Here is a 12240-nt window from a genome sequence, read left to right on the forward strand (position 1 = left end):
GAGCAACTGATTGAATACATGGGTCCAGGGGATATGGTTGGGGATGTAGACTCTGAATGTACATCCTAGTGAAAATAACAACAACATGGAAATGGGTTCTGATCAAGGACACATGTAATACCCAATGAATTGCAAGTCCGCTATGGGAATGGTAGGGGGAGGGGAGGGAAAGAATATGATTCTTGTAACCAAGGAATAATGTTCTGATTGACTAAATAAAATAAAATAAATGCCTGTTGAATTTGCTTGAATTGAGAACTTGGAGGTGGGGAGGATGAAGGCCGGTTGGGAGAGGCTGCATTTTGAAAACCAAGGTGTCTTCGGTTCATGCCCTCAACTGAGCCATTTTGACCAGCTATTTCAGTAGCTCCGGCCCTAAACAACGTCTAGATGTCTTCCTCAGGCATCTGGAGCAAAGCAGCTCACTGCTCTATAGGAAAAGGCGTCAGGGTTCGTTGTTCCCTAACTGAGCTCATACTAACTAGATGTGTAATCAAGTTTCAAGGCTGTGGGCATGTTCTGTCGACCCCCATCCCCGTCGTGCCAGGAGTCAAAGCCGCCCGCCTCAGTTTCCTCAGCTGCATCCCATGATGGGAGAAGTGCTGGCACCGGCATTGCCCCTTAGAAAACCACTGAGCTGAGCCCTATGCAGACGGAGACCTGAGGTAGAGGACTGAGACCTGAGGCAGGACATGCCCCCAACCACCAGCACCACCACCCCCGCCCCCCCCCCCACCAGCCGGGAAGCGGCCCCAGTCCGGATTTCCCTCCCGGGTGGGACCGCAATGACTCATTTGCACCCCCCCCTCCCAGCTTCCCGGTTTCCTTGTTTGCACTTCTCGTCCTGAACACGTGGCTGCTGGTACCTCTACTAAATGGCCCCCACCCATAACAGCCTATGCCCCCGTACCCTCCAGCCTCACAACTCACCCCCAGATCTCTCCGGCCCCCCTGTAGATCTTCTCCCGATTTGTTCCCGAGTTCCACCTTTTTCCTATCCAGTTCCCGCCCCCTTGGCCCTCAGAGTCTAGGTTTTAGAGCCCGAACGGACGCCTCCTCCCCCCGCCCCACTTCCATCCAATCCTGTAGGCCCTTGGGGTGGGGGGATGGGTACAGGCAGCCGGGCTGGGGGTGTGGCAGCTCCGTTGTGCTCTTTGCCAACTGCGGACGCGCTTCAGCGCCCAGTGCCAGCTGGCGCTGCATCTGATACAGCGGCGGAGGTGCTAGGTGTTAGGGCTGCGTGTCACTGGAGGGCTCCCCCGACGCCTCGGGACCCTTCTCTCCCCTGCTCGCTCCCTGAGACCCTGTTTCAGGGCACTGGAAACTAGCTCCGTACAGCGGACCCCGGACCTGCCCTCCTGAAACCTTTCTCTTGACACCGCACTAACTCCTCCTGGCAAAGGGGGTTGGCGGCACCCCCAACCTTTTGCAAGGAGACTGCAGCAACAGGGGTGGGGGTGTCTCTGCGTAGGGACATGAAGGTGGGTGAGAGGGGAGGGAACTGGGCCAGGGGTGTTCTGCTTTGAAACCAGAGGGGAGGGGCAGACTAAAGCTACTTTTCCGGGGCATCTAGAGGGGAATGAGGATGGTCAGGAAGTTCAAAGCTTCTCCGAGGGGCTGTCAGAGGTTGGCAGCCTTTAGATTAGCCAGGGAATTCTTCCCCAGGGGGAGTGTAGAGAGGGCTAGAGGGGAAAGAAGCATTTTCCAAGCGAGCCCAGTAGGAGACACCTAGACGCCTCAAGCTAGCAGGTTCTACAGGAGGTCTTTTTGTCTCTCCTCCCACCTTCTTACAGAACTGCAGGCTTCTCTCCCACAGAGATCTAAGAGGTCTCCAAAGAAGGGGATTCTGCCCTTAAGCCAAACCACCAGAGTCTGACTCGTTCGCCTGATTTCCCTCTCCCCTCCCACCCCCATCTCTGTTCTCCTTGCTACCCGGGTCACAGGTGGGTTGGCCAGGTGAGGGCCGATGGCAGGTGGGGCTAGCAGGTGAGGAGCGCCCAGCTCTGGCAGGACTACCCGCAGGAGGGCTCCCCGATGTTGTGCCGGAGGGGACATTGTTCAATATGGTGCTGAGGAAGATCCATAGGCCCCGGAGTTGTTCCTACCAGCTGCAACTAGAACACAGGACATCCCCCAGCCGGATCCAGGGTCTTCGTTGGGTGAGTACTAACTCTGCTTAGGGATGAGGACATTGAGTGAGGAGGATGTAGATGGGGAAAGGGGATAAAGAAAGAGGAGGCTGCCAAGCAGGTTAGAGGATCTAGTGGGGGGAGGGTTAGGGTTCGAGTACCAGGGTGGGGGGAGGGTTAGTGAGGCCAGGACCGCACTATTTTGAGAGTGACTTTGTAGTGTCTGGGTGGTATGACCGTGAAATATGGGGACCAGGTCACTGGGTTGGATTAGCCTTTTGACTGTCTTTAGGCAATTCTCATTTTTCTGTCTAATGATCTGAGCAACTGGACTTGGTTTATTCTTTGTTGAATGCCTGAATACTCAGGCAAAGGGAGTCTAAGAAACACTGCTAAAGTGATAAGGCCATATTGGCATTTGGGACTAGTAAGGAGAATGGAGTAATTCCAGGTGAGGAAAAGAGAAACTGAGCAAAGATAGCTGGAATCCCCTCTCCAACCTGTCACTCCCAGTGACCAAAATCTCCTTGGTTGTTCCCTTATGGCTAGAAAATTAAAAACAACAACAACAACAACAACAACAAAAAACAGACTTGAAAAGAGAGAAAAAGACAGTGAGAAGAAAGGTTATTAAATGGGGTGAGGGTGGCACAGAGGAAGAAACTAAATGGGGTGCTGGAGCAAGGTGATGAGAATGGTACAAAGTTTTTCTGAGTCTGTGAGGATCAGAGGTAACTCATTTCAGAGATAAAGAAAATAGTTGGCCTCCAATCTTAGGGTATCTCTTTCCCTAACTCTGAGAGGAATAGAAATTTTCCCAGCATCTTGCTGACTAGATGTAGTATTCTGGGCAGCCCCAAAACTCACTTCTTAACCACCTTCATATTCTTCTGAGGATAAACTCTAACAACATCCCTTGTAAAGCATGAGAGGAGGGATTACAGGATTTTAGAGTTAGACATTTTTTTAGCCCAATCCCCTCTTTTGAAAAATGAGAAAATTGAAATCCAGAGGGATGGAGTTGCCCAAGGTCATTAGAGTGGCAGAGGTAGGATTTGAATCAGGATCTTCTGACTCTTGGCCCTTTGCTTTTTTTCCACTGTATCACCTGCCTCTCAAGGGTCTAAGATATTCATCATGAGGAAGGACTTGGGTGTCTACTATATCCCACCCTTGACCCAGTTGGCGGCTCTTCTCATAATGTCAGAGACCTCTAGATTTTAAGTTTGGCTTTGCTTGGACTCTGGGGGAGGATAAGGCGCCTCATTCCTCCTAGGCTTTTAGTGGCACTTCTCCCCACCCCCACTTCCCTGGTCAGCCACTGTAGCTGCTGCCTAGAGCCAGTGGGCTGGAACCCTCCCTCCTTCCCTTTGGCCCTCCCAGGGCTATAATTACATGTGTGCTTCCTGTCCCCTCCCCAACCCTGGGAGGGAAGGTGGGGGTGAGTCAAGAGCTAGGACAATGAGGTCACAAGGTATTTCTCCTGGGACCCCAGACCTGTGGGGAGGCAGCCAGGCTTTTCCACACCCACTAGTGCCTTCAAAATCCAAGGGCAGAGAGTAACCAAGGAAGTTTGAAAGGGGTGTGTCTGTGTCCCAGTGTCTGTCTGTGTTTGCATGGGGGTTGTTGAAAGGAACATATTGGAATGTGAGTCGTATTAATGACATGGAAATGTGGCCTTTCCCCAAAGGTGATGGATAAGCAGACATTTTGGCTTCCTGGGGCTGAGTGGAGAAGGGGCAGAGAACCGATCCCACTGCCACCCTCATCTCTCTGCTCTCTCCAGGGGAATGTCCTGGGAGGATCTACCCCTCTGTGTCTGGGCTAGAGAGGGAGCCCTTGTGTAGAGATGTAGTTGCTCCTATTGCTTCTCCCTCCCTCCGGTGTTCAGAGTATGAAAGACCCATCTAGTCTAGGGAGAGATTAGCCAGCCCGGGCCAGAGAGTATTTGTATAAATGAGGAGGAATAGGGGGATCTGGAGACCTTGAAAAGGGAGTACCTGAGGACTAATCAAAGCAAATGCCTCTCTCAGAAGCCAAAGAAGCAAAGAGCTGTTTCTACTTCTCTCTAGAACAGGATAGAATTAGATTACAATAGGAGAGATTCCAGGTTAGATATCAGAAGGAACATCCTGGCCATCAGGGAGAGGAGATACTAGAAAGGTAATTAAAGGGTATTTCCTGGAAATTGTGTTGCCTGGAAGACTGACTGGGGACATATCCTGGGCTCTACCAGCCCCAGGGAATTTGGAACACCAGAGTTAAAGTGGCAGCTTTCCAATGGTAGCTGGCATTTATCTAAGGCTTTAAGGTTAACAAAGTGCTCTGCTGATAGGATCTCATTTGACCCTCCCATCAACCCTGTGAGGTAAGCACTGAAGGTAGTCTTGTCTCCCTTGTCCAGGCATGGAAACTGAGTCTGTGAGAGTTTAAATGGCTTGCTCGGCATGGCCACTCCAGTCAGTAAATGGCAGAGGCAGGATTCTAACTCTTCTCCTTATCCCAAGTCGAACATTCTGTACCACAAGAACTCTAGGGAGGTGGCCTTTCTCCCAAACTCCAGAATGGACTCACCCCCCAAATCTTTGGGCAGAAGACACCAGTTCTTCTGCATGCTTGACTCCCCTACCCCCACTATTACCATGGGCAGTCCTGGCAGAGAGCCCTTGCCAGGAGCTATAAGGAACAGGTCTGACGGGTCGGCACAAGACTACTTGGCTCAGTGCTTACCCCTGTATCCTGTGCTCTGACGGCATCACATGGGAAACTAGCAATAGTACAGATGCCAGCATGTGCCAGCTCTTCTATCTCTCCCCATTGCCAACTCATGATTGCTGAAATGTTAGTGCACAAAGTTTGGTGGAACATCTGTCTCTTGTGTTCATCCAATCCATTCCTGACATGAGAATCTCCTGGCATCTGAGGGTGGCACTCATGAACCACCCCCTGAGGATCATCTAAACTAAGGGAAAGACTAGCCGTCTAGAACGGTGGGTCCTAATCGCTGAGCCTGGGCCACCTTGGAAGTTGGGGAATAGGAGATAGTTTCCCATGTGGCCATAGCCAGGTATGTATTGTCTGAACTTGGACCACTAGAAATTCTGTGAAATGAAAAAAACAAACGTTTTTATTCAGATAAAGGATGGGAATTGCCTTCCTCCGGGGAAATGTAATCCTCTGGTGGCTACATCCCATCCCATAGTGGGATGACCCGATTGATTTCAACCAGAGCTAACAGGAGAGACCAAGAAAGGGTTTGAATAAAGCTCTACCACTAGGGTAGGGCATTGGGACTAGACAGGTCATATTAACTGATCCTGTAGTCTGTGATGTGTGCTCCTGGGTCAGAACCACACCAGAGAAAAGAATATGTGGAAGGGAGAGAAGAGAAAAGGTCTGGAATTCACTGGGGCAGAGATTGTAGTTCTTCTGGCCTTCTGGACCTTTTGAAATGAAAACATGTTCATTAGGAGCTTTGAATCAACAACTCAGGCACTGTTTGTCCCAAGAGATGGAGGAGGGGGAGGGTTCCTCTTCTTCCTCCCTCCCTTCAGCCCCTCCTCTTCATTTCCTGTAATTAATTCCTCAGGATTGTCTCTAGCATAGTTTTAGTTCCATCCACCCACCCTCCACTCAGGCAGTAGCTCATACCTGCAACATGAAGTTTTTGAGGCACTCGTTGCTGGCATTCCATCCCTCTCAGGACCACCAGCGAGACCCTAAGAGCCAAGAACACCACTGTGGTCTTGATGTTCTTTAGCCAAACGACAACCCCCACCACTCCTATTATTTCCCAGATAAAGAGACCTCATTCCCTTGCAAAGGCTATAGGATATTTGCACCAGGAAGGATCTTAAAAGTCATCTAATCCAACCTGTTCATTTTATAATGGAAGGTATTGAGGTTCAGAGAGTGAAATGACTCCCAAGATCACAGAGCCAGGCCTCCTGACTCCCAGCCAGACAACACAAGAACTCAGCCCTCAGCCCCCCAATTCTCTGGGCTTTCTGCTGTCCTTGCTTCTCTGGGCCTTCCATTTTCTTATTCTTTCTCTGCCTTCCCACAATAATTTCTGTCATCTCACCCCCACCTGCCTTCAGATATGTTCTTAACTGTAATGAATGCTGACTCACAGAGTAATCGTGAGGGAGGGGAGGACAGAGAAGGGGAAAGGGCAACTGGTAAGCTGCTTTTTCTCATTACACCCTGGCCATCTTGTACTGGGAAGACCGCATGGTTCAGTGGAAAGAATGTGGAAGGATGGAGACTCAGAGAGCCTGAGTTCTATTTCTGGTTCTGCTCCAACTTCCCTTAGGCTGTTTCCTCATCCAAAAAATGAGGTATTTTGATTTCATGTCCTCTGAGGTCCCTTCCTAGTTGTCAACTCAATATCTTATTCTTCAAGTAGCATTTATTTTATTTTATTTATTCATTTTGTAAACCCCTTACCTTCTGTCTTAGTGCCAATTCTTAGTGCAAGGGAGTGAGTTGTGTGAAGTCTGGAAAAATTAGAGAGGGATGGGTTATGAAGTACTTTCAAAGCAAAACAAAGGATTTTATATATGATCGCCGAGGGCATCGAATGGGATGGGAGAAAGTAATATGGTCAAATATGCATTTTTTAAAATCTGAGGGGAAAGGAAGAGCTAGGTAATGTGATGGATGGAGTGCCAGGCCTGGAGTCAGGAGGTCCTGGGTTCAAATCTGGACTCAGACACATCCTAGCTGTGTGATTCCGGACAGGTCACTTAATTCCAATTGCCTAGCCTGTACTACTCTTCTGCCTTACTAAGACAGAAGAGAAGGATTTTTTTTTTAATCTGAGTAGAAGATGTAGAGACAGACATGTGCCAGAGAGGCCTCAAGAAGATGATTGAAATAAGTGATGAGGCTTGTACCAGGATGGTGGTAGTAATTTAGGTGACATAAGAAATGTTGAGAAAATAGAAACAGTAGATTCAATATGGTGGGATGGGAGGACCGAGGAGTCGTGGTTGATACCTATGTTGTTCGTCTGGGGAACTGGGGGCATAGTGGTCCTTTGAACGGTAATCATGACTTCCCTAGAGTTCTGAAGCTCTAGAAGGGGGAAAGCAGCTGGGCTGATTGAGTAGATAAATAAGGAAAATGTAAGTTCCTTGAGGGCAAGAATTGTTTTTTCAGTGTATCAACCCTTCCCAGTTCCATGCATGTCTGATTGAACCGTATTAAGCTTGGGTCTAAGAACCTGGAAATTTTTGGAAAAGAATTGACTCTAAATGGTCCAGTTTGAGGACCTTCCACTGACAGCCTTTATCTCCCTGTTCTTCTTCCTCTACAGACACCACTTACCAATAGTAAAGAGACACTGGACTTTAATGTGAGCCTGGAACAGGTACCTACTGGACTTAGATACAGAGTCAAGGCAAGGACTCATGGAGGAAGAGGTGGGGATCAAAGTGTTCCTTAATGGTGAGTCTCTTCTCTCCAATCACACTCCAGGCCACTTCAGAGCAGGTGCTTCGGGCTGGAAAGCTGCTGCACAGGCATCTTCTGGCTACTTGCCCCACCCTCGTGCGAGATCGGAAATACCACCTCAGATTGTACCGGTGGGTGGACAGCCTCCCCCCCTTCTCTTCTCTCCTCTTCTCTGCTCTATGAGGACCCAGTCCTGCCTCTCACGGAGGGTAGAATTAGATAAGGAATGGGAGACGTGTGGGATACCTTCTAAGGATGAATCTTCTATTGCCCCAGATTTCTTTTCATTGCCCCCATGCTATCAAACAGTTGTGTTTCCCGTTTCCCAGGCAATGCTGCTCCGGGAAAGAGCTGGTTGATGGAGTCTTGGCCTTGGGGCTTGGAGTCCAATCCAGAAGTCAAGCTTTGGGTATCTGTCAAGTTCTCCTGAATGAGGGAGCCCTCTGCCATGGTGAGCAAGGGAAGTGGATATATTGGGTTTTTCCAAAAGCTGTTAGAAAAACTTGGAAGAGCATTAGATTTATCATACAAATAGACATTGGAGCAGACTGCAGTGGATTTTGGCCAATGATATGGAAGTGGGCACCCCATTCCTAAAACTGATTAAATCCTCTCTTTTCCTTGTTCCTTGTTCTCTCCTCTTCTGCATTTGGTTCTTGACCCAACAGTGAAACACGAGTGGGCTTTCCATGACAGAGATGCTCATTTCTATCGATTCCCTGGGCCAGAGCCAGACCTGGACAGCATTCAAGAGATGGAGGAGCTGGTCGAGGCTGTGACCCTGCTGTCTCAGCGAGGGCCTGATGCTCTGCTTACTGTGGCGCTACGTAAGCCGTGAGTCACAAGCCATTTATTCAGGTCCCACTATCTCCCTAGGATGTAAAACCAAGGTCCCTTGTAACTCTGAAACTCTGTGAGGCTGTGATACCCATCCCTCATTGTCCCCCGCCTATAGTAGAACTCTCTCCCTCCTTCAAGTAGAGTGAAGAAGAACACCAAACTGGGAGTTTGAATACCTGGACTCGAGTCCTTATTCCACCACTTAGTGGTTTTAGATCTCTTCTTTCTGGGTCTATAAAATGAAGAAGGTGAATGGGGCCCATCTAGGTTTAACATTGGATATGAAACACTTCCCCCCCCCCCCCCATTGTTTCCCTGTGCCTATAGCCCTGGGCAGCGCACGGAGGAGGAGCTAGACCTAATCTTTGAGGAGCTGCTCCATATCAAGGCTGTGGCTCATCTGTCTAACTCGGTCAGTTATGATCTCAAACATCCCCTTGGCCTCCCCCGTTTCTAGCATTGACTTTCTTTGTTGTTTTTGTTGTCAATTCTTTTTCTGCAATTATTAAACATTCATTTTCTCTGCCTCCCACTCTAAAATTAAGAAGAAAAACAAAATTTTTATAATGGATGTGCAGTTGAGCAAAACCAATTCCCAAAGCAGCCACATCCAAAAAATGTGTCTCCTTTGGCATATTTAGTCTATAACTTCTCTGTCAGCTGATGGGATGATCTCTGCCATTATGGGTCCTCTGGAATCACGTTTGACCATTGCATTGATCAGAGTTCTTAAGTCTTTACCATTGTTCCTATTGCTATAGGATAAATTATTGTTCTGGCTCTGCTCACTTCTCTCTGCATCTACTCTTAAAAATCTCACCAGATTTTTCTGGAGCTCTCCCTTTCATCTTTATAGCACAATAACATTCCATAACATGTATGTACTATAATTTGTTCAGCCATTCCCCAAGTGATGGGTACTTCCTTAGCTTCCAGTTCTTTGGACTGCTATAAGCATTTTTGTACCTCTGGGATCTTTTCATCTTTCTTTGATCTATTTGTAGTGTTACGGTTAAAGGGTATTCAGTTTAGTAACTTCTGGAGCATAATTCTAATGAATTTTTCTAGAGGGGGCCCTTCAGACCTGTTTCTGCTGTGCTAGGTACTTTCACCCCTCTAGTGTCCCTCTCTCTCCAGTCTTCCCATTCTGGGCTCTGCTGCTTGCCACAAGATCCACGAAGAGCCTCCTGACCCCATTAGTCCCATGAATTAGTCTTCCCTTTCTTGGCTTCCTTCCTGATGACTGTCCCCTTATATCCCTTCCTACAGGTGAAGAGGGAGTTGGCTGCTGTGTTGTTGTTTGAGCCAAGCAGCAAAGCAGGCACTGTGTGTGAGTAGGGGCTAAGACTGGTGGGGGGGGCAGGGCAGGGGACAAAGCAGAGTAGCGGGAACCTAGAGCTTATGGAGACTGGGCTGTGGCACACTGGATTTCTAGTCCCAAAGGACAGCCGAGCAGGTGGTCAATGGTGATGGAGCTGGGGCCAGTTTCTATCTAATCTTTACTTTTCTCAGTGTTCAGCCAAGGAGATAAGGGGACATCTTGGTACATTATCTGGAAGGGATCTGTTAATGTGGTGACCCATGGCAAGGTGTGTTCTTCTTTTTCTCTTCATCTATCACTCTCTCACCTCTCCCTTCTACCTGTTAGGAATCCATTGCCCTCTCCGGTACCCCTTTTCTCTGTGGTCAATGCATGGGTTAGGCCCAAAGCTTTTAGCTCATTTTCTGATATATTTAGGTAAGGCTTGGATATGAATGGGCAGGGAAAAAACTGATTATCTGATTAATCTTATTGATAGGGCCTGGTGACAACCTTGCATGAGGGAGATGACTTTGGACAGCTAGCTTTGGTGAATGACTCACCCCGGGCAGCCACCATCATTCTGCGAGAAGACAACTGTCATTTTTTGCGGGTGGACAAACAGGATTTCAACCGTATCATCAAGGTCACCCAAGCTTAGGAAAGCCTAGAAGCCTAGGGAGGGTAGAAAGAGATGGGGGTGGGTGATGGGGGAGAGGGATCAGAATTGAACTGAGGTCAGTATCAAGGGGAGATAGGAGAATTGGAGGAAAACTAGTGAAGGGAAACTAAAAGGGTCAAAGGAATTTTAGAGGAGAGATGGGAGGCTTGGAGGAAAAAAGGGACTAAGGAGCAAATATTATATAACGATGGGAATCAAAAGGAAAGGATTTCAACGGGAGTGGAACAAAAAGGATAATCAGGTCAAAGAGGAGAGAAGCTAAACATAGATGGGGGTAAAGGAACTGGAAGAGTAAGTCCAGTGATTCTGGGTAAGACTGGGATATTGGGCAAGGATGGTACAGAGAGGAGAGAGAAGAGCTGAAGGTCAGTGTGGAGATAGACTAAGTCTAGAGGTAATGGATCAGGGGACAGCTAAGTGACTCGGTGCATAGTCAGACCTAGAGGCAGGAAGTCCTGGCTTCAAATCTGTCTCAGACACGTCTTAGCTATGGGACCCTAGCAAGTCATTTAGCCCTAATTGCCTAGCCCTTACATCTCTTCAGCTTTTGGACCCATTCTCAGTATCGATTCTAAAATAGAAGGCAAGTGTTTATGAAAGGAAGAGAGAAGAAGAAGAAGAAAAAGAAGAAGAAGAAGAGATAGAATGTAGAGAGGGAGAAAAGAAGGAAGAAAGGAAGGAAGAGAGAAAGAAAGAATGGAGGAGAGAAGGAGTAAAGATGGAAGGAAGGAAGGAAAGGAAAGGAAAGGAAGGAAAAGGAAAAGGAAAAGGAAAGAAGTAATGGGTCAGGTGAGATCAGGGAAACTGTTGCACCTATGCTAAATAGTCATTGGGTTGGTTTGGCTCCCAGGATGTGGAGGCAAATACAATGCGTTTGGAAGAACATGGAAAAGTGGTGCTGGTACTGGAGAGGACCCCTCAGGGCAGTGGCCCTGACTGTCCCCTGAGCCCAGGCAGGAACCGGTAATGTGCCTATTCTTATTTTATTCCCTGAATTCTTCTTTATGTACTCCATCTCCACTTCTGTTCTCAACTTCTCAGTTACTTCCCCTTCCTTATTGAGCTTCTTCCTATCTGTGGCAGTATAGTAGAGAGACTAGAGCTCTTCCCGATGAATAAACAGTAGTGTCCCTTGAAGCACATGGAAGCTTGATTGGGCTGGCACATGCACCAGGATATTGAAGGGAGCTAAATAATGGGAAGGATGCTAGCGTTTCTCAGATCAAACCAGCTTAGATGAGGCGGTGAGTAGAGCTTGTGATAGGACAGTTGAGAATGCAAGGGGGGAGACCCTTGGGAGAGCCGGGGTACTTGGGTTACGGGGACCTGGGTTTTTCTCCCCTTCTATCCTTATTATGGTGACTGTCTATGCGGGTCTCTTTTGCTCTATATTGCTCCATGCACCAGAATGTTGGCAAGGGTTTGGTCAAACCCAGGCTAGAGCTGCCTATTTATATCATCTCAGCCAAGCTTACTGCTAAGCCTGGAGCCCTAGAAAGGCTGTCTGGCAGTGAGCATCATGTGTATGGATGTACATTGAGCTGGTTCCCTTAGGTACACAGTGATGTCAGGCACTCCAGAAAAGATCTTAGAACTACTGCTGGAGGCTGTGCGGCCGGACTCAAGTGCCCATGATCCCACAGGTACAGAACTGAGGTGGGGGAGCCAGGATCCATCCCGTCACCACTCCTTCCTTTAGATTGCCTTTTCCCATGGCATTCCCTGGGTGCTAGCTAGCTTCCCTTGTCACTGAGTGAACACTGCCCCCTTCAGGCTACATAGCTAGGACTTTGTAGCCTAGATTCCCTTGGCAGGGAGGGGGGTGGTGAGGG

The 12240-nt window shown here is 48.4% G+C and overlaps 1 protein-coding gene across 5 annotated transcripts in view; it reads left to right on the forward strand.

Moving 5' to 3' along the window:
• The first annotated feature begins 1033 nt into the window (after nt 1-1033).
• Nucleotides 1034-12240, forward strand: part of RAPGEF3 (Rap guanine nucleotide exchange factor 3) — a 34749-nt gene continuing 23542 nt past the window's right edge. The window contains exons 1-12 of one of the 5 annotated variants that reach the window (XM_056798384.1): nt 1034-1481; nt 1944-2159; nt 7450-7503; nt 7611-7717; nt 7916-8037; nt 8255-8420; nt 8754-8838; nt 9696-9756; nt 9939-10015; nt 10226-10372; nt 11259-11371; nt 11963-12051. In XM_056798384.1, coding sequence (XP_056654362.1) covers nt 1476-1481; nt 1944-2159; nt 7450-7503; nt 7611-7717; nt 7916-8037; nt 8255-8420; nt 8754-8838; nt 9696-9756; nt 9939-10015; nt 10226-10372; nt 11259-11371; nt 11963-12051 — 1243 coding nt within the window. In that variant the 5' untranslated portion in view covers nt 1034-1475. Of the gene's footprint in view, nt 1482-1793; nt 2160-7449; nt 7504-7610; nt 7718-7915; nt 8038-8254; nt 8421-8753; nt 8839-9695; nt 9757-9938; nt 10016-10225; nt 10373-11258; nt 11372-11962; nt 12052-12240 lie in introns of all 5 variants that reach the window. The other 4 variants (XM_056798386.1, XM_056798382.1, XM_056798385.1 and 1 more) reach the window with 4 other exon arrangements.

This window comes from Monodelphis domestica, chromosome 5 (genome assembly GCF_027887165.1).
Source record: "Monodelphis domestica isolate mMonDom1 chromosome 5, mMonDom1.pri, whole genome shotgun sequence".
Taxonomy (NCBI): domain Eukaryota; kingdom Metazoa; phylum Chordata; class Mammalia; order Didelphimorphia; family Didelphidae; genus Monodelphis; species Monodelphis domestica.